The 23,348-nt window shown below is 35.9% G+C and overlaps 2 protein-coding genes across 2 annotated transcripts; both read right to left on the bottom strand.

Annotated features, from left to right (window-relative positions):
• Window positions 1-3,432: 3,432 nt before the first annotated feature.
• LOC145122169 (protein FAR-RED ELONGATED HYPOCOTYL 3-like) lies at window positions 3,433-4,615 on the bottom strand. Its single transcript, XM_079057819.1, has 2 exons — window positions 4,154-4,615; window positions 3,433-4,041 (listed from the first exon to the last, which is right to left on the bottom strand). The coding sequence occupies exons 1-2, from the start codon at window positions 4,613-4,615 to the stop codon at window positions 3,433-3,435; spliced, it is 1,071 nt and encodes a 356-aa protein (XP_078913945.1).
• A 433-nt stretch (window positions 4,616-5,048) lies between these two features.
• On the bottom strand, window positions 5,049-7,982 carry LOC145122168 (protein FAR1-RELATED SEQUENCE 5-like). Its single transcript, XM_079057818.1, has 5 exons — window positions 7,907-7,982; window positions 7,738-7,863; window positions 6,129-6,224; window positions 5,222-6,053; window positions 5,049-5,127 (listed from the first exon to the last, which is right to left on the bottom strand). Exons 1-5 carry the CDS (start codon window positions 7,980-7,982, stop codon window positions 5,049-5,051), a joined length of 1,209 nt encoding a protein of 402 aa, XP_078913944.1.
• Window positions 7,983-23,348: the final 15,366 nt, after the last annotated feature.

Genomic DNA, 23,348 nt, shown 5'->3' with positions numbered 1-23,348 from the left:
TATTCTGGTGTATTATTACTACCTGCAACATTAACAAAAATATAAAAGGGGATTCATTTTCATGAACATGAGATTTTCATTATATAAAAATATTTTAGCATATGACATTTTCAAAAATGTTGTGTGATATTTTTTAAGTCTGGTTAGATTTTAGTATATTTCTCATTGATTTAGTGTTATTCATTGCAGAATGTTATCTCAAGAATAAAACGTAATTTTTTCAGAATGGTAAGAAATGAATAAATTCTTCATTGTTTTGATCTAATTCTGTGAAAAACGTATCCAAATAATGAAATCGTATTCTATCAAAAATATGCATTTTTCAAAATGCTTTCCTATAATGGTTTTTTATATTTTTTGCAAAATAATAATAATAATAATAATAATAATAAATAAACCAAATAAATACCTAAACATCCATATTTGATTATTTTGTTGCCTAAAATAAGAATACACAAACCATATTGCCGCTTAGATGGATTTGCGATCTGAATTCTTGAAAAAAAAATTAATAAATACAATCGTATTCTTTTTAAAATGATTCATATTTACGCTATCTAATGTTCTTAATCAAGTAACACAATAAAATACTATTTGTTAGTCTCTCTCTCTCTCTCTCTCTCTCTCTCTATATATATATATATATATATATATATATATATATATATATATATATATATATATATATATATATATATATATATATATAGGGTGGGGTTCAATAGAGAACCATAATTAACCAAAAAACTAAGGAACCAATATTTTTTTCAATTTTTAGAACTTATTTTTTATTAAAAAAAAACTAAAAATACAAAAATTCATAACTTTTTATCCTTTTTACAATGATATCAAATTCGAATATATATATATATATATATATATATATATATATATATATATATATATATATTACGTCAAATTCACAATGTGAATCTTTGAAAATTCACAATGTGAATCCGAAAAATATTTTTCACATTCACAATGTTAATATATGAATTTAGATATTTTTATATTTTTTTTCGATAAAAAATAAGCTCTAGAAATTAAAAAAAAAAATTTGGTTCCTTGAAGTTTGGTTCTCTATTGAACTTTTCCCTATATATATATTGTGTTATAATGAGAACTTAAGAACTAAGTGTCCGCAGTTGAGAACTACGTGTTCGCAGTCCATATAACTACGAATAAGCATGCGCCGGTAATCATATAACTACGAATAATTATGCGTCCGCAGTCCATATGACTGTTGATTAATATATGCATGCATGTATATGTATGAGAAATATTTAAAATAAAAATGGTCAAATCAATCTTTTTTGAGCCTATATAAGGCTTAAACATTGCATTTTTGTTAATATTGGTGGTTTTGTTTTTTAAACGATGACCCATAGTAGAATCCCTCTAATGTAATCTGTTTCGAACTCTTAAAATAATCCTTACGTTATTCAAAATATGCCTCATAATATCTAGGGATCTCCAAATCCGTCCCATATACCTTTCAAGGCGTTATTAATCTCTAGGAGTTATTAATACACAATCCATTTAATTAATAAAAACTATTTAATAATTCCAAAGTAATTTCCCATTAATTTATTAATCAACTACTAAATTAATCACTTATTTTCTCCATTTACTTATAGCTAATTGTGTTATGAGGCCAACCTAAAAGGACATTATTATTATTATTATTATTATTATTATTATAAAAGGACATTATTATTATTATTATTATTATTATAAGCTCTTGCGTTCATAACATTTTTATTGTTCACGATTTAACATATATATATATATATATATATATATATATATATATATATATATATATATATATAGAGGTAGGTTATATTGAGAACACGAAAAAGATTGAGAACGTAAGAACAGTCCATTTTTGTTACTTTTTCAAAATTATGTCCTTAAAATGTAAAATGTTAAAATAGTTTATCTCCTTAATTTATGCAATATTAAATTAGGGTATTTGTTATTTATGCAATATTAAATTAGGGAAGACGATATACTTTTAATTAGACTAATTAGACTGATAACACGTATCCCAATTAATCGTACCTACTTTATTCATCTACAAAATATCCGGCTTATTTCCTTCGATTCGTCTTCTTCCTTTCACTTCTCATTACTTACAGTACAGTTCCAAGTTTGGGTTTTTTTTTATTATCCGATGATTTGCAACAATCTTTAAGCTGGAATTTGGGGAACCTTCTACATAAGTTTCTTTCACATTACATATCAATTATCCCGTGGTTTTTGCTATTCGATGATATGCAACCAATGTGACGCTGGAACATTGGGATTCTTCAAGATTATTTGGGTTTTATCGTTAAAGATCGTCGATATAAAAGCTTATGTAGGTCGAATTTGAAGGAGGTTATGCAGTCGAGAATCGCACAAGAGGTAAGTTCCTTTTACGTTCACAGTTAACCTTTTTTTTTAATTATATAACTCGATTTTGTATACTTTGTATACAATGTTTTACATGACTTTTCAATGTATACTTTCGATTTTGTCAAACGGTTCATGAAAGATTTATGACCTATTTTCTCATCTATATGTTCACTGTTAGCTTTTTTTTTAATCATATAAATTGATTTGCAAAAGCTTGAATGATGTTATTGGGATCACTATGTTGTTAAATTCAACTACAACTCATCGATTGAGATGAGTTTTCCATGTAGATGGTCTGATTATGTAAATATTGCCACGGGTCTTATTAGCCCTTATCTCACACTTAGGTGTTACCTGCTAAAGTGTTTGCATTATATTTATTAACCATAGATTCCATTTACATGTATGTTATTTCTGTTTTATTATTATGTTTCAATTTGCATTATGTTAATTTGTGTAGTTAACAGTAAGATTAGAATTATGTATTTGTTATCATGTATGATCTTATTAGCCCTAATTTCATGTTTATGTGTTACATGTTAAATTGTTTGCACTACATTTATTCACCATAGATTCCATATAAATGTTATCTATGTTTTATTCATATGTGTCAATTTGCATTATGTTTATGGGGGTAGTTAACAGTAAGATTAGACTTATAATGTATAAAATCACATACCGAAACAAAACAAACATTACAAGCATCAAACCATATCATCATACATTACAGATGTACATAATAAACACACCCATCACCATCTACGTAAAAACCATGCCTGTATACAATAGACACAAACATCACCATCATCATAATATCATTACTAGATTGCACCAAAAAATTATCCGATAAAAAAATAATTCGACAAACAAACAAAATGATGTTATTGAATTTAAAAAAACCCATAAAAAAATAAATCCACAAACAAAACAAAATGATGTTATTGAATTTAAAGAAACCCAAATGCAGATGTGCAAACATAAGTCAATAAATGATTAATGACAAACTAAAACATCAGTAAACTAACACTTAATCTAACTACAATTGGATTTCTCACGCACAATTCTTACTTTGCAAGTCCTCCAATTATGATTCACATATAAGTTGCATCCTGTGCACTTTCGTGACCCACTTCTAGAAGATGCAGCTGCCCTCTCCGCTGCACTAACCATCCGTTTCTTAGTCCCACTCCCTTTATTATGTATCACTAGTGGGACATTAAATTCAATGTGCTCTGGAATACTAACCCCAAATAGCCTAAACACAGCTTCATCACTTTCATCCAATGCAATAGTATTATCCGGATCTTGCTCAAACACCTTCCTCATCGTACATGTTGTCTTCACAAAATCTTCTAATTTATCCTTATCATTCTGAAGACGCTCCAGACAGTACTCCAGGTTACTATATGCTTTGGTCAACAACTTAAAAGTTTCATCTTCCAATTCAGCAAGCCCATTCTTACTAACCAACAAATGGCTAGAAATAATATCCCTTCTCCACCTCCGCAGAATATATTGCTCTGGTATCTCCTCAATGTGATTATTCTTCAGAACTGCAAATACATGTCGACACAAAATACCCATTCGCTTGAAGAGTTCGCATGTACATTTTACATCCTTTTCTGGCAACTTTAGTTCCAACTACATCAAAATTTTAATACATACTTTAGACACATTTAAAAAAAAATTATTAGTTTATATTCTTATAAACATTACTGATGCTTTTACATTCAGTTGAATTTTAGGAACTAACCTTACACTTTGTCTTCACTTGTCTCCTTTTGTCCAAATGTGTAATCATTACTATCTGCCACCCATTAATATTTTCTACACTATCAATTGAACAATTCCATGCTCCTTTGTATATCTCCTTTCGAATTTCTGCAAAAACTGTATTTGTATACACTTTTGCTGCATGTTGCTCCAATCCTGTGCCCATCCCAAATTTATGTCTGGTTCGCTTAGTTTCATTATCAAGATGACGTTGCGTGTTACGTTGTTTTCCAATCGCCATGTCATAGTTCACCATGAAATACAAAAGGAAATTCCCATGATGCGAGTACTTATTAAAGAATGAATTCGCACTTTCAGACCTGGAAGTTGTTTTCATCAGACCATGCATTGGCATTTCCTTAAAATAAGCTGGTATCCATGACGTCCGCCTACGATACATGTCTTTAAACCATCGTTTATCTTGCAGATTGTCATCCTTCATCAATGACTTCCACGCTGTTTTAAACTCAATGGGATCCATATATATATATATATATATATATATATTCCATACTAGTTTGTTGAAGCGTTTTCTGAAATCCGTGTTTTTCAAAACATCCCCACTAACCTGATACACAACCATTTTAAACTTCAAATTATACATATATTGTAACATATAAATGTATATTCATCAACAAAATTAAAACATCATTACATATTCACCATATGTAATTCAATTACCCATACAAAATACCTTGACCTGTAGTTTTTTTTGTTATATGCCATAAGCAAAGTCTATGCTTTGCGTTCGGGAATACAGCCTCAACTGCTTGCAGAATCGCTGGATCCTAGTCTGTTAACACCAATGTTGGTTCTTTTCCATGAGCCTTTAAAAAAGCTTCAAGCAACCAACAATAAGACTCTATTTCTCATTACTAAGTAGGCCAGCACCAACAGTAAACAGATCTTTTGTGATTATCAATAGCTGTAAAAGGTACGAATACCATTCCATACCTAAATAATAATATTTGTCATTAATAATCAAATCGTACAAACATATTAATCCAAAATACACAACAACCAAAATAACACGCAGCTTTACACTTACTTATTTGTTCGAAAGGTAGCGTCAAAAGATATCACATCTCCAAACTCCCTGTAGAATACCTTATTTGTTTCATCAGCCCAAAACATAACATTTAACACGCTATCGACACATTTATACTCAAAGGAATAATCTGGATAATATTTTTTCCTCTCATTCATTTTATTCACTATTAATTGCGCATCCTTGTTGCCTATAATGTTACCCAACTTTTTCCTAAAACTTTTGTAATCACTCTCTTCGGGACCAACACACTCATATCCACCTTTTAACGCATCACGAAGCTTATGCGCCTTTGTTGCACCCACATTTGCCGTTGTTGCGCGTATAATAAACTCCTTGTCTGCATAATTTAATTTTCTAGCTTTTTTTGAATGTCTGCGCTCTTCTGTGGTATAAAGAGGGTGGTTGTGCAGCTCTTCAAACTCTCTAATTTGAAACTCATTTGTTCCAATACTAACACGTTCAAACTTTATCAATGCTTTACAATCCGTTACAATAAAGTTTGAATTCCTATGTTTCCTTCCACCATTATTTGTATCCATTGTATCCAGGCTTCTATCTGGTATTTTCCCAGCGCGATTGCAAACAACATACTTTATCTTTATTATTGATTCGTCATGCCGAAACCTTGTAGTTGTGTTCAACCGAACATCAAACCCCGCATGTTCTGCATATTTTCTATACATATTGATTGCATGTGTCAGTGATTCGAATGTAACCTGATCATCAGACATAAATTCTTTTGCGACACTAGGTTTCCACAGCTTATTAGATCCACCAGGTGAATATAAAATACTATTATTGACACTTTCATTTTCATCAGATTCCGTACCTGATCCAAAAAGTTCCAATTAAATTACATTTATATAGATGGTAATTTTTGTAAACATTAACCATAGTTCATTACCATCACAATCATCAAGACTTTGACCTGATTCATTGTCACTCTCATTTTCATCAGATATATCCTCGTAGCCACCTTCACTTTCTTGTGTAGAGTTATCTGTTCCACCACAACAGATATATCAACTATTTGACTTTATTACACTACCATTTTTGTTATATTACTTATTACTCATTAACAACCACTGTGGAATATAACTACTGTTATATAAATACATTTAACCATTCCATGCAATAAATAAGCTGTTTTGCCTAATAAATAGTTGCAACCATTAATCATTGTCTCAACATGTATTTTTCAATTATCAAAATACAACTACGAATATACTGAACCAAAAACATTTATAGATACCCCAGTTCCATCACAACTACATTAAATCAGTTGTGATTACAAAGAATCATTCACATATAACCAACATTATACAACTTAATTGAATTATAAGTCTACATTTGAAATTAACATAACTGTTTTGACTAATAAGTAGTTGCGAACATTAATGATTGTCTCATCATATATTCTCCAATCATTCCAACACAACTACGAATAGACACCATTTCAATTCAAATCAAATCAATTGTATTCAATGATGATTGAAACACTAACATTTATAGATACCCCAGTTCAATCAAAATATTAGAATATGGATACCCAACCAATACATCAATGCATATATAAATGTTGTTGTTTTATTCATTATTGATTGAACTAACAACAATGCACATTCATTAAATCATTTGTGATTACAAACCTGTCCAAAAACTGTTTCACCGTAACACCAGATAATTACTTAAATTAAGCAATGTTTCACATATAACAACGACTATGCAACCTAATGGAATAATAAGTCTAACTTTGAAATAAACAAAACTTTTTGCCTAATAAAAAGTTGCAAACTTTATTGATTGTCACCTCATATATTCTTCAATGATTTCAATACAAATACACATAGACACCAATTGAATTTCAAATCAAATCATTTGTATTCAATCATGAATAAAACAACAACATTTATATATACACCAGTTCCATCACAAATACATTAAATCATTTGTGATTACAAACATATTCAAACACTTTTTCAACGTAAAACTACATAATTCCATAAATTAAGCAATGATTCACATATAACCAAGATTATACAAATTATTGGAATAACAAGTCTATATTTGTCACTGGTAAATTATATATGTACATACAACACATTATAATCATAAGTGAATAAGGTCTATGTGTTTATCAACCTATTCAGATTTGCGTCAACATAAGACCACACACGTTGGAAAAAATAACTCTATATTTGTCACAATTTATTTACCTACGTACATATACAACATCATAATCATCAATGAATTTAAATATTTTTCGCATAACACCCTACATATTCATTATTGATTATACAACTCTAGCATTTAATAACCATACAACATGTAACTCAATCACTACTGCTTTTACAGTTGTTATAAACTTAATTCACTTCTGTATCATTCATCAGTATAAATCAATTCAATCGAATTGAACAGTTGTATTTCGTTTTAGTAGAAACTAACAATTCTATTTCGTTTCACAATATGATTACACTCAAATAATAATTTTTGAAATCAAATACACGTACCTTCATCTTCATCACCAATATCGAGCATTGAATTGAAGTAACCTTCATCGCCATAAAAATCCCCACAAACGACGTTATTCATCGCAACCGAATTCAATAAACTTATCGTAATCTGATTCCAGACGACTACAACAATATTGTTGTAATGTTTTGGAAATTTCGATTCCACCTCTAATGTCTGCGATATGGACTTCAGCAATAACCAATACGGTTTCAATAACTTCTATCCAATTAACGTTCTTCATCGTTCTGGCTTCAATCATGGAAAACGTCTGTTACATGGTTATTTAATATGTTTAGGTTATGTTTATGTTGCCTAATTACTGTTTACGTAACTACATACTTTCCTGTTTTTGACCCTTATGAAACGATTGGTCCACATTTGTTCTCGCGTTTCTCAACCTTTTAGTGTTCTCAATATAACTTTTCCCTATATATATATATATATATATATATATATATATATATATATATATATATATATATATATAACATCCATAAAATTCATGAAAAATTTAAACTTTTAAAACAACCCAAAAATCATCATTGTTTACAAATAGTTTTCGAAACAGGTTTAATATCAGAGTATTCCCAAAGTCATAAAACAAAACATGAGGAGGTGCACGATCACGCCTTCGCCATCCTTCGATCATTTGAGGTACCTGAAACATAATCCAAAACTGTAATCCCGAAGCTTAGTGAGTTTCCCCCAAAATACCAATACACAAACAAATAGCACATATACAATAACAACATGCAATGGGTCCACCGCTAACAGACTGGATTACCCCGGAGCCCACATCATAAGTCTGGCTTGCCCCCTGGGCCCACAACTCATGTCTGGCTTGCTCCCCGGCCTGATCAGTCCTCAAACTAAATACCACTAAGCCCTCAGTATGAGTGTGGCATGCTCTCCCCAGCCCTCAACTCATATCTGGTTTGCTCCTGGGTTTGTTGGCTACGACACGGAGCAGTATAACCTCAACCCAACCCACACAATATGTCGACAAATAATAGATAATATCATATATAGAAAAACAGACAGTATCACATGTAGTCCTACAGATCTACCAGAGTAGCATATCAAATCTAGCATGCACATCTATTCCATACTTAGCATATCAATAAATATCAGGTTATCAAACTAATGGTCTGGCCTTGATGCCTTCGACCCGAAAGTATAATGAGGAAAACTCACCTCACAAGCTGAACAGAACTGATAAGACCCTACTCCGAATCTCAGCTCTCTACTCAATGCCTACATACACCAAGTGACTAATTCCATCAAAATCCTAAAATACCCAAAATACCCTCAAAGTCAAATTTGGTCAAACATGGTCGAACTCAAAGTCAGTTGGTTAAAATCAGTAAACCCACCGATTCAACCCAACCGAGTTAACTCAACATGGGTTGACCCATGCGAGTACGCGGGGCGTATTCCGGAGGTACGCTCAGCGTACACGAGGCTGTGCAGAATTCCACCATCAGGGTGGCTGACCGGGTGCGCGGGGCGTACACCAAGCTACGCAGGGCGTAGCATCGCAACCCTAAATTCCTCATTTAGTTCTTAATGGCTTCATCACTTAAGCTCCCATTTCAGATCCAAGGTCCAGAGGCATACTAGGGTCATAAAGTTTCCAACTTTATGACTCTACACGTCCATAAAGTCCTTAACACAAAGTCTTAATCCATTAAGACCTTCTACAAGATGCATGGATCCAAACTAGATAAAGACACCTCATTTTTATGGCTTAGAAACCTTCATAGGGTCTAAAAGGACAACTAAAAACGTCTTAAAACCAAACATGCATGAAATGGGACTTTTGAGACAAGAAGAACAACATAAGGTTACCAAAATGAGATCCAAGCAAACAAAGCATCAAGGTGAAGACTTTTTACCTTCTGGAGCTTCTCATGAAGGTAATGATCTAAGATCCACAAGCCTGCTTCAACTTCTAAGCTCCTTGATGCAACTCATTCTTCCTTAATGTAACGCCCGTAGATTCGGGCAAGTCAATTTAGAGACGATAAGCGTCAAAAATGACTTTTTGATAGAGGATTATTTAGAATAAATAATCTTAACTAAGTTGTAGTATATTTCACAAGGTTTCCGTACATATAAAGAACGCCGATATCCGAGTTATAACAAAAAAGTTATGACCTGTCGAAGTTTCGCGACAAAACCGACACGACACCGGGAATCGTAAAAAGTGAGTTTACGATAATATACTTTTTAGCCTTAGTGATCTAAAATAAAGTTTTAGAGTACGTCTCCACCTACGCGTGGATATAAAGAACATCAAAAACGGAGCTCGTATGCAAAAGTTATGACTTTCCGAAGATACAGCTGTTTAAGAGCATGACACGTGTCAGAAACCCTAATTTGACTGAGCTCACGACGTGAGCATAGAAATTCATGACGTGAGGAGTCAAAATGCCACTTTTTAAGGCTAGAAAGCAGATGGCAAGTCTACGTTCAAAACTCACGACGTGAGCATGATTTCTCACGACGTGAGGAGTCAAACGGACACCATTCGAAGCTAGGGACACATGGCGAAGCTACGAGGTGATACAACCATGGATCACGACGTGACCATTGATTCTCACGACGTGAGAGACCAAAAATCATCCTATAAATAGCCATTTCGACCCCAAGGCTCATTACACTTTCTACTTTCATTTTCTCTCGTTTCCTGAAGCCGTTTCCGCTTCCCGAGCCCGACGATCACGAACCGCTGACTGTTTCCAGATAGATTCTATTAAAGCACGCTACAAGTGAGTGCATAGTTACTTTCATCTTACACATAGATATGAAGTGTTTTATATAAATTGCATGCTATGTGTGCATATTTACTTGAGATATGTGCTAGATGAAAGATTTAAGCTTCTTTGTTTTTCAGATCTAAACCGTATATGTATTTTGATCTCAGATCTGAACCTTTTTCTTTAGATCTAGGCTGTAGATGTATTATGTTTTCAGATCTGAACCTTTTCTTCTGATCTAAAACTATAGATGTATTTTATATCTACAAATATGTTGGGTAGAACATGGGTAGATAAATGATGAGGTGTGAAAGCTGATATAGATGAATATTGGCAGCTGCACCACAACCTGTAGATGTTTTCGAACTACGATGCACTCTAAACATCCTAGCAGTTGCGCAAAGGGATAACATCGGCAGTTGCGCCTAATAGGGAACGTCATAATCCTGGCAGCTGCGCCTAAATGATAACATTGGCAGTTGTGCCTAATAGATAACATTGGCAGCTGCACCATAGGCAAAGATGGAATTCGTGCCTATTCCGTGGGAGAATCATTAGGAATGAAAAAGTGAACGACAATTGATTCTTAGGGTAGAACCTTAAGAGTAAAGAAGATAATGGGGACGGGTAATTGGGTTGAATGTTTGATGTTTAAACATAATAATTATATTATTATGGATTGAAAACCCTATGTACTTACCAGGTTTCCCAAGCCTGACCCACTAAGTTTTCTTTATATTACAGGTAGTGGCACAAGAGCATAGTTGGATAATCTGATGAGAGATTATTGATTATAGACCAGTAGAAATAAACAGAATATTTATAAGGTCTATGTTATTTTAAGGCCTATGTTGCCTATGTTGTTCTGTTTATGCTTTTGATCTGTAATGACCATGACATCCGGAGATTTTAATGCAATGAAAATACATTTCTTCGGAAATGCTTTTATCTATATTTTTATGTGAACAAATTCCGTAAAACGTTTTGTTAAAAGGATTACTCTGATTTTGAAAATAAAGCATAAACAAATCGGTCTTTTCTGGCCGTGAATTTGGGGATGTCACAGTTGGTATCAGAGCATTAGTTTAAGTGAACTAGGAAATTTGTAGGATTTCTAGACTTAAACTTAGAATGCTAAGCGATGATCGTGAGATGAGTGTCTACCATATTTTAGACACAAGCACTAGTTTATTTTAGGAAAGATGCCTAAAATGCTTTTATGTGCTAAATGCTTTACGTTTTCCTTATATGCTATTTTTTGTTAGGATCTATGGTCTGTTGCCGACCAGATCTGGAGACCTTATGTGTTCAGGATTCTAAGCATTCAATTACGATATTAGAACCAGCATGTAACGTGTCAGATTGATAAGGAGGATTTAAACGTCAATCGTGAATAAAGATCTAAACTCTCCTAATTTGGTGTATAGATCAAAATGGAAAGAACCCGAAGTGGAGCTGGAAACGCGAATGAAAACAGGAATCAGCAGCGTCTTCCCAAAGTGATTGAGCAGGTGCCGATAGTAGAAGCTGCACCAGAGCCAGTCACTATGGCTGGAGTATAAGTTATGATTCGGGCTATGATGGCAGAACAGAGGGAAGAAATAAGACAATTGTTGTTGAATAATAGGGATGAACCTTCGATGCCTGTTGAACAACCAGAACTAAATAACGGACAGTCAGAGGAAGTGAATTACAGTCGCACTGTCAGTCAAGTTGAACCCCCAGTGGCAAGAGGGAGTGACCCGGAGAGGAGAATCGAAAGAGATGGACGTATGTATAAGAACTTCTTGGGCGCCAAACCACCAAGTCTTTCTAGAATCCCAAAGCCAGTAGAGATTATGGACTGGATCTCCGAGATGGAGATGGTATTTGAAAGCTGCAACTGCAGCGATAAGCAAAATATAGTCTTTCCAGTCAGACAACTAAAGACTGGAGTTTTAAGTTGGTGGAAGTTGTTGGCAGATACAATGCCACAGGGAGAAGCCATGCAGATGTCTTGGGAAGCATTCATGAAGCAGTTGAAAATGCAATACTGCTCAGAAATAGATCTGATAGACCTAAACAACGAGTTTCAGAACCTGAAGAATGGGAAGATGAGTATTGATGAGTATGCCACCGCATTCACCGAGAGGATGAAGCTGTTTCCCTACTTGGTGCCTACTGAGCTCTCCAAGATAGATAGGTTTGCAAACGGACTGACAGCCGACTTTGGCCCAACGGTCAAGATGGCAACTACTCTGAAGACAGCAGTCCGAGCAGCTAAAAATGTGGAGACCCAGTTAAAGGAAAGGGGTCTGGAGAGAACTGAAGTTATTGAGAAAAGGAAGTTCGATGGATCCTCAAGGTCCAACGAGAAGAGAAAATTCTCAAAGTGTGGATCGAAGAAGTTCGAAGGAGGAAAAGGTGAAGTGAGATGGTGTGATAAGTGCAAGAAGAAACATTCTGGAAAATGTGGTGATGCGGTGACATGTTTCAAGTGTGGGAAGTATGGGCATTACGCCAATAAGTGTACATTAAAAAAAGGTGTGTTGTGGATGTAATGAAGAAGGGAACTACAAGCAAGACTGACCAAAGAGGGAAGGAGCTACAAATCAAATGCACCGCCAAAGGCAAGAGCATTCCAGATGATCCTTGATGAAGCAGGTGACGATGAAAGGAATTAAGAGGAAGGATCTATATAGTATCCGCATAAATAGGATTGTGTGATGTAGCCTAAAATGGGAGGCATAGTCTAGGGTGAACTTGAACATCTATGTAATCGTTTCAAGAGATAATATAAAACCTTGATTTTGTCATCTGATGTGTTAAATGGTTGTGTGAAATTCTTGAATGGTGACTTGGAGAACTGTGAGACAATACTTGGGACGAGTATGAGTAGGTGTGAATGGTAGTAGAGGCCTATACTACCGGAAGCATAAGACTCACACTTGGATTAGGGAAGGTCACAAAGTTACCAAGAAGCTAGTGATTGATTCCGTTTTGTTCAAGTAAGTCGTTTCCATCGTTTCGGTAATGACTAAGAAGATGATTGTTATTCTGACCCTAGTGGTCATATCAAATCGAGTCCGAATAAGACAAGTATGCTATGTGGTTCAGAGAACCAAGTTCGATGTAGCATCCGACTTAAGCCAGAAGATTGAAGTGAAAGATAATCGAAGCGATCAATAGAAGTATGACGACCATTGTTTAAGTAAGAAGCCTATAGCTAGAAATGCTACATGCTAAAATGTGATTATTGTTGGGTTTTGAGCATTCTAACACTCCTATGGTGTACATGCAACCCTATAAACCTTGGATCTATGTTTTCTCTATTATACATGCAAATATTAACTATTCCAAGGTTTCATCCTAACTAGCATATTATGAAGCACCTATACTACAAAGTTCTAGTTAGATGACATACCTTTTGATGTAGCTTGATGTCTTCAAGCTTTAAGAGCTTAGCCCCAATAGTGTGGAAGCCTCAAATGGAATCACAAATCACCAAAACACCTTGGAAGAACTTGAGAGAATATGTATGCACACTAAAATCGGCCCACTCTTATTTTCACACACTTGTGCCAATTTTGTGAGCCAAGGACCCCTTTATATATTATGGAGGATTAGGGTTACATCCATGTAAACCCTAATACCCATGACCTTTCATTTACATAGGATCCATGGGTTAAAAGCTCCATGGACCATCCATGAAAGCTTAGCCCAACCTAAATGAACTTGGCCCATTCCATATATATAAGAGTCCATATTTAATTAGTTCTTTTTGATCACTTAATTAATTCTAAATTAATTCTTGCTCAATACTAATTAAATAATATGATTCCATATTAATATATTAGAACTTATAATATATTAATATAAATCATAAATATACTATTCTCAAAAGACTATCCATATAAATTGTGCCGGTGAAGTGCAACCCAAACGGACCATGCCGGGTCGGGTCAAGTACATACCAAATATAGTTATGGACTTAGACATTAATCCAACAATTATATCACATTAGAACATGAAGGAAGGTACATTCCATTATGGAATTTGACTCTAAAAGACCTGAGTCTAAGTGTTGCATCAAACGATAAGAGGTCATTAGAACATGACCCATCGGTCTGTTACGATAATCGAAGTAAAGAACTTCTCTTAAGATAAGTCTATTTAAGAAGAAGTAGGAGTCTCCAATAAGGATCTATTTTGTAACTTGAAGGTTACGATTGAAAGTCCAACATAGGATAAAGAGCAGGTGCAAGATTTAGCACCGCCTACAGTCAAGAAGTCCAAGAATTAGATATTGATTCGAAGGAAAATAAAAGCTACGGTAATTACCGAGGATGAAAAGATAACATATGGAGTCATTATACAAGCCCTATTTCGTTGATGATTCCAGGACGTAATCAACCTAAGGGGAAGATAATTCTAACGCACGCAGATTCAGGCTAGTCAATTTAGAGACGATAAGCGTCAAAAATGACTTTTTCATAGAGGATTATTTAGAATAAATAATCTTAACTATGTTGTATTATATACCACAAGGTTTTCTTACATATAAAGAACGCTGAAATCTGAGTTATACGAAGAAGTTATGACCTGTCGAAGTTTCGCGACAAAACGACACGACACCGGGAATCGTAAAAAGTGAGTTTATGATAAAGTACTTTTTAGCCTTAGTGATCTAAAAAAAGTTGTAGAGTACGTTTCCACCTACTCATGGATATAAAGAACGTCAAAAACGGAGCTTATATGCAAAAGTTATGACCTTCCGAATATACAGCTGTCTGAGAGCATGACACATGTCAAAAACCCTAATTTGACTGAGCTCACGACGTGAGCATAGAAATTCACGACGTGAGGTGTCAAAACGCCACTTTTTGATGTGATTTATGAACATTGGTTTGACATGCGGAATTAAAGAACACACAATGAACATGGTGATTTCGGTGTTTAAGAGATGCATTCGATTATGTATGGTGTTACAAAAGGGATCTAGATCTAAATCTACATAAATAACACACACTTACACACTCAATTTTACATCTCTTAAGCACACCTCCATAAGTGGTATGAACCCACCTTATATAGAGGTGTTTACATGTCTCTCTCTCACTCTCTATCTCATGTCACAAGGCTAATGCACCACATGCAAGTGGGTCTACAAAAGTCAAACCATTTACAAAGTCATACATGGATAACTTTGTACCCCAACATTCTCCCCCTCAAAGTTAGGAATGGATGACCCACTTCAAATCTTCCAAAATCGAGCAACTACGCGATCCGAGCCTCAAGCGTGACACATGTAGAGATGAACTTCAAATCTTCAATTCTTCCATGATTCTTCAATTTGGGTTCTAGGATGTGAGACCATACGAACCGAGCATCAACGAATGATCAAGAGCTTCTCAAACTCCAAATAATCACCCTAAAGTTTAGCATAAAAACACACCCCAAAAATCTTCAATAATTCCAAACCCATCATGAACCGAAATCACTTCCGAATTTCCAATCGAATCATTTCATAAACTTCAAATACTCGAGGTCACTTCGGTCTTCAAGTTCGCGTAATATGAAAAATTCAACTTTCGAATTTCCATATAAATTTCTCCTCCTTTTTATAATCGAAACTTGATTATAAAACCAACAAGGAAAGAGAACGTGCTCTATTCGGAATTTTTCGTGTCAAAACTCCCCCTTAACACGTGGCATAAACGTTTTGCTTCAATCCGAAAAACTGAAAAAAATCTTCAATTTTTAGCTTCGTTCACGGACCGCCTTTGATAAAATTTCTCAAAAATGGGTAGAAATTGTCAATTTCAAAATTCTGCAGTGACCCGGTGCGCCCAAAACAGCCAAAAATGAGAAACTCTCCCCCTTTTTCGAAAATGGGTAGAAAGAGTCAATTCACATTAACTGCAGGGGCCTAAAATGAATTTTCTTCACTTTCTCAGCAAAATCAGTCCATTTTCAAATTTGGGCAAAAACAGCCAAACTTTCGAAACTTCAGGGACTGCTTTCGAAACTTCTTCCCATTCCTTCCAATTATCGAAATTATACCCTAAAATCGAAACTGGGTATAATGTGTAACATTCGATAAAAGTACAGGGACTGATTGCGAAAATCTGTTCTCACTTCACAAACATAACGAAAACACCCATTTTGTCGAAACTGGGTGAAAGATGTAACTTTGTAGAATCAACAGGGACCAATGTCGAAAAATTCTATCATCTTCCCCATTCTAACGAAAGTAAACTCAGATAGCGAAACATCACCCATTCGCTACTCAACCTCAACTTTTCGTTAACAAAACCCATCGACTAAAAATCTTCGAGTATCCCGATCAAAAATCTTCGTTAGTCCACATCTATTCCCAAATCTCCGTTAGTTGACACCAATTCCCAAATCTTCGACTATCGACGTTAACCATCAACCATCGAATAATCAACTCAGGCCATTCGATTTCTTTGCCTTTTCAATCACTAACCCAAAAATCAAATATCATCGCTTCGTTACCAATAGACTATTCGTTATCAAGCTATCAACCGTATCATTTCGTCCTACATTAGTCTACCAAATCCATACTTTGCTTTTATCATTCAAACAAAGCAGAAATAAGGAACTTAGCAAATAATCGACTCCAAACAAAATTGTTCGACATCAAAACAATGAACCAAAAGCGAAATTCGATCATCCCATTCTGAATCCCCAATATCATTGTATGACAACCCGAAATTCCTACCTTGTACTGTTATTCAAACCAATCAAAGTCAGACTCGTTTCTGCTACCTCCAAGCGTTGCTTTGAGTCGATTTGAGTAATCTAAACATAGTATCTTCAAGTTAGATCTTAGATTTTAGTTCCGCAAGTTCACCCGACCCAAAAATTGGCCAAACACTCAAACTTAAGGAGTGTACGGCCGTACACTTGGGTGTGCGGCCGCACACCCCTCCTCTGGCAGCACACTCACGTGTATAAGTTTAGAACTCAGCCTCCATTCATCCTTTTTCACCCTCCTAAGGTAAGAACTCGTTTTCTCTCAAGTAACTCCCGATTTTTTTTTCAGCTAGATCTTCAAGTGGTAAGTGTTCTATCCTTTGATTTGTTGATTCCTTACTCCATCTAGTGTAAATCACTGATTTCATCCATGAAATCACTCCATTTTAGTAGATCTTCAAGTGTTCTTCAGTTTCACCAAGAACACCAAGAACACCTACTAAGTTCTTGGGCTCCAAACACCCCTATACGCTTCCACATTGTAAGTACCCTACTCCTACATGTGTTTAGCTATATTTGAGCCTTAGTAAATGTCTAGAACTCGATCTTCAAGGAGTGTGCGGCTGCACACATTCATGTGGCCGTACACCCCTTATTTTGGTGCTTTAAGACCTCAAACTCAATTAGTATGCTAGCAAACGATTAAACACACTTAAGGGATACCAGATATAACCTTAAAAACTTGTTTTTGACCATTTTCCCTAGGAGTGTGAGGCCGCACACTCCCTGACCGCACACACCTGGCCACACACCCAATGAGCAGCACACCAGGTGGCCGCACACGACCCTGTACGGTCGTACACCCACTTCAGAAGACTTTTGATGCTTCTAACAGTTTAATCTAAGTGTTTTCTAAGTCCTAGGTTGTTTTCCTTTCATGATTAGTGGTATATAGACTAATTATATTCATATATGTGCCAATATATGCTTATTAGGATCCGTTTTGCTTGAGTCTTCACTTGGTACTCAGTATCCTACCAAACGAACCTTCATTCGTACCACTCACTGCAGGTGAGTTCATACCCCTATATTTTCCTGTGTTTTTAATGTTTTCAGGGGGGGGGGGAATACAAGTAAAAGCACAAGTAATCTTGTGTTAAAGATATAATTTGATTTATTAAAGTTTTCTATCGATAATGTACATTGAACATAGAATTTACTAATCAGGATGAACATAGTTACTACTAGACTTAAATTCAGTCTTCAGGTCAAAGGAAACAAATTATGAATTATAAAGTAAAGGACATTATTTTATAAGATTTCATAATAATAACAAAAGGGATTTTCATAGTACTATTAGTGAATTCGTTGAGGGAACTACAGTGTGAGACGCCTTGTAACCAGAGTCTCCTGGAGGGAGAGCGTGAGTTTGTGTATAGATCTATACGGGAGTGACAATCCCGCACCCTGACTATTAGCTACAGTCAACCTAGGGTGACAAACGTCATTTTTCACAACATCCGAGTATGTCTTAATGTTGAACGTCCATAGTATGGTTATAAGAATCCACAGGTGCAACAACGACTCGTTCACGTAATAATATACCTAACAAACAGTCAACAAGGTTAGTAACTATGTGATTACTTAGTATGTACATTAGGGTAATATGAAATTAACATCCGACTTACAGTGGGATGTGTGATTTCCGCCTCATTTCCTGTTCCTTGTTTGGTTGTGGGCTTAGGGCAGAATCACTCAATCGACTGTTTGTTCGATCTAGATTTCTATAACTCGTATATGCTAAGTGATCACAGGAGGGTATTAACAACACGTTCAGGATACATAACAACACGTTATCTTCTAGTTTTATTTATGTAATAAGACTACTATACAATGGTTTCCATACAAAGGTTTTCAAACAGAACAATACTTAAACAACATAAGTATGGTAGATACTGGTACACCACGATTCGGATCAGATAATTCAAATAACGTACACTTAAGGAAAATATAGGATTTTCCAGAGTAATCATCGGTATTTTACAAATAATCGGTTCATTATTTAACTAACGAACATTCATTAGAAATTCCATGACTGCTTAGTTTATGCATCCAGGTTACGTATGAAGAATATCTGATAGACTGTGGAATGTGTGTTTTCCGCCTCATTCCCTGTTCCTTGTCTGGTTGTGGGTTTAGGGCAGATTCACACAATTAACTGTCTACCCGATATTGGTTTATGCATAACTAGTATGAACTAAGAAGTCATAGAAGGAATGGGTTAATCTTACTTTACATAAGAAAATATTGGATTTTCTTGAGGAACACTTTCAACAGACATCAAAGAATCGTTTTTACTTAACATTCATTTCATCAGCAAATATAGGGTTTTCAGGAGAAACATAACGTACTTTTCAAAAGAATAAAAGATAGTTTTCTAAAACATAACGCTTATGAACTCACCAGCTTTATGCTGATACTCTTTCAAAACCTACTTGTATTCTCAGGGCATTAGTAGACATGTACACACACCGGGTTCATGAAGATGGAGCATAGTAGTTTTGAGTCTTTACTTATTATTTACTTTTGGAGTCAATCGTGTATGATTCAAATGTAATGTAAACCTTATACTATAAATACAATGGTTGTGTTTGCTTCGATTACTATTATTCAATTGTTGTGATACTACAAATGACGTCCTCCACCCTCGAGCGTTTCCGCCGTTTCGGTTTGGGGGTGTGACAGATTGGTATCAGAGCATTGTTTATAGTGAACTTAGTATATCAACCAGTAAAAGATATACAACTATAAATACATTGGGGCCGGAGTGCTCTGACTAAAAGTATAGTTTTAAAATATAAGTATTTTACGATAAGTATACTAATAAGCATACATACTAATGACAAGTATCACAATAAGAACAAGTAAGAACAAAACAAACAAAAGTATATAGTCAAACCTGAGCAGTTATGTAATCATATCTGGAATAAATATAACCTGATCAACTATATTTATTTGAGATACGACCAACATGTGTTTGGGAGTGATAGTGGTGTTGCGACGAGTCTAAAACTTACCTAACTACGTACACAAAGGTGTCCTTAGAGCAAAACATAAAGATAAAATACTATAGGAGTATTTTAGGCACTATAACAAGCTTGGATAAGAACTAAAAGACCTTTACTGGCAGGTCTATAGTTGCGAAGTGTATGCTTCCAGGGTTATGTATAATTGGGATCTTATAGACTCAGAATTGGTGATCTACGCTCTACTACCTGTTCCTTGTTTGGTTGTGGTTTTGGAGTAGGATCACCTATTCGAAGGCCTATTTGATCTTGATTATATACAGCTTGCATGCACTGCTTAACTATAGGAGGACCCAGTTTGGATCATCAATAACTAAAGAAGAAATGTTTACTTAACCTCATAAGATTCTCTAGACATCCCCATTCTCGCACGAAGAACCTAGATATAGATAACCACTCCAACCGCCAACAGAGGAATCAAAGAGGAACCATAGAGGATTCATAAAGAGGCTTCCTAGAAGGAATCATACGAAGAGACAAATCCTCCATCAGGAAGTGACAGAGATCTATAAATAGAAACCGGAGCAGGAGCTGCAGTGAATAGGAAAAACTATAAGAAAGTTCAGAGACAACAAATCCCCACAGCTGAATTCAGGACCATTATAACTAGAACAGAAACCCCTCCCAAGGCGTGCCAGGTGGTAGAGCACCATATACGTCATACTAATAATTAACTAGCTAATATGATCTAGTGAGTTAGTGATTACACTGCTCACACTATGTGTTAGGCTTATCGCCTTTTTCATATCCGTTAGTATCAGTAAACCAGATCCATAACTTCATTAATAGGGTAGTCACTACCAAATTTATAAGTCTATGTTGCATAGACCTCTGTTATGAATTGATTCAGAAGTCGGAACATGATACATTCAAAACCGAGACCATTTCTATTCAGATAACATTCGATTCGTAGCCACTAAGGACTTACCCTCGTTTCGTCTTATTAGCAGAAAGATGCCACCTAATAAGTCGAACAGAAACAAGAACAACGCACCCCCACCGCCACCTCCTCCGTATAACCCGATTGTCTTTCAGGCAGCAGTGACAGCCGTAGTGACAGCTGTTATGGGGCAGGTCAATGCAAGTGGTACCAGTGGATCGGGTAGTGGAATCAACAACTCTAACCACGGACGCACAAGGGAGTGCTCATACAAAGACTTCATGATTTGCGGACCCACATCCTTCGATGGAAGTAGGGGAGCCATTGCTCTAATGCGATGGTTCGAAAAGACAGAATCGATTTTTGAGCTCTGTGGGTGTCCAGAAGGGAGCAAAGTGAAGTTTGCTGCCTGCACTTTCTCTGACAGAGCCCTTACATGGTGGAATAGCCATGTCAAGTCATTGACTCTTCCGATTGCAAACGCAATGGGCTGGGAAAATTTGAAACAGATGATGCTGGAAGAGTACTGCCCGAGGGGCGAAGTGCAAAAACTAGAGCATGAGCTGTGGAATCTCACCATGACAGGCTCATACATAGAAGCCTACACCGACCGATTCAGCGACTTAGCTACACTATGCCTTGGGATGGTTACCCCGGAAAGTAAGAAGGTAGAAAGATTCATTTGGGGACTACCTTCTCCAATTCAAGGAAACGTAATAGCGGCAAAACCTCTTACGTTTGACAGTGCCAAACGCCTGGCTCAGACCTTGGTGGACTATGGGATCCTACAAGGCGTAATGGACCCCGTCCGTAGGACAACAAAAGGAGGGAATGATAATCAAGGGTCCGAAAACATAAAGAAGAGACAGTCAACACAAGAACCCTCCGAGGAACAACAGACAAGTACTGCCTATGCTGCCCTGAGGCCAACCACCTCAGCGCCTGGCAGTCGTTATGCTGGAACCCTCTCGAAATGTAATAAGTGCAACTTCCATCATATCGGAAGGTGTCGGAAGTTGTATTGCAAGAACTGCCTCCGAAGAGGACACACCATCCGCTTTTGTAGGGCACCGGCACGACCAATCTCTCAGGTCCCATTCGAGGAAGCAAGTCAGACCTGCCACGAATGTGGTGAATCGGGACACTTCAGGAGAGATTGTCCCTTGTTCAGGAACCCTGGTGAAGATGGAAGAGTACTAATGAACACCGCAGGAGAGTCTACCCCGGAGACCTCCAAAAGTGGCGGTACGTCTCCCAACTCAAATCTTTTCCCAAGACCTACATTTTCAAGGAAACCATTTCGCGATTAAGTTCTAACGATAATAGTTTCATCCTCGTCTAAAATAAGCACATAGTTTATATATAGAAACTAAATACTCTTTCTGGTAAGCTATAATGGCTTGTTGTAAACATTAGGGCTATATAGTTAGGAACCAATAGACTTAGAGTGTGTGATTCCGCCTTATCTCCTGTTCCTTGTCTGGTTGTGGATTTAGGGCAGAGTCACTCAGTCGACTGTCTTATCCTTCTTAATTATATATAACTTGTAGACACCAAGCGATTATAGAGAGACTGGATAAGGAACATAATATCAAGTAGCACTCACCAGAAAAATCTTTCAGTTAATACACACGTAAGGCTATGCAAAACTATCGTGGTAGTAATTTCCGAATCAAAACAGAAAGCACCGAGAATATACACCCAGATGCACCGAGGTTCTAACGAAGCGCTCTTTCCAAAATAACTTAACCCGAAATTCCACGACGTCTTCCCACTGAGTCCGACTGATTCTGCGTTATACCAAACCCACGTGTCACCGAGGAGACCATTTTCCTTAAACCGACCGAATAACACAACTCTCGTCATTCATAACAATAAACTAGATGCGAAACCTGAAATTTCATCTCGCCTCGAACTGTCGCACCCCCGAACCAGAAAGGCGGAAACGTTCGGGGGTGGAGGACTTTTAGGTAAGTATCACAACACATGCAATATAGTAATCAAAGTACAAACAACCATTGCATTAATAAGTATAAGTTTTACATAAGTGTTTAAACATTACATATTCAAACACTAAAGTAGGTACAATAGAAGACAAGAGTCGCGGTACGGTACTAGGTAGTCTTCTCAAAAGCTTCTGGAGTGTACCTGTCTACTAGATTCCTGAGAATACAAGTTATTTG

The sequence above is a fragment of the Lactuca virosa genome, chromosome 6, assembly GCF_052849685.1.
Source record: "Lactuca virosa cultivar CGN04683 chromosome 6, Lactuca_virosa_CGN04683_v6, whole genome shotgun sequence".
Classification (NCBI taxonomy): domain Eukaryota; kingdom Viridiplantae; phylum Streptophyta; class Magnoliopsida; order Asterales; family Asteraceae; genus Lactuca; species Lactuca virosa.
Note: the sequence above shows the minus strand (reverse complement) of the source record. Positions and strands in the feature narration are given on the sequence as shown.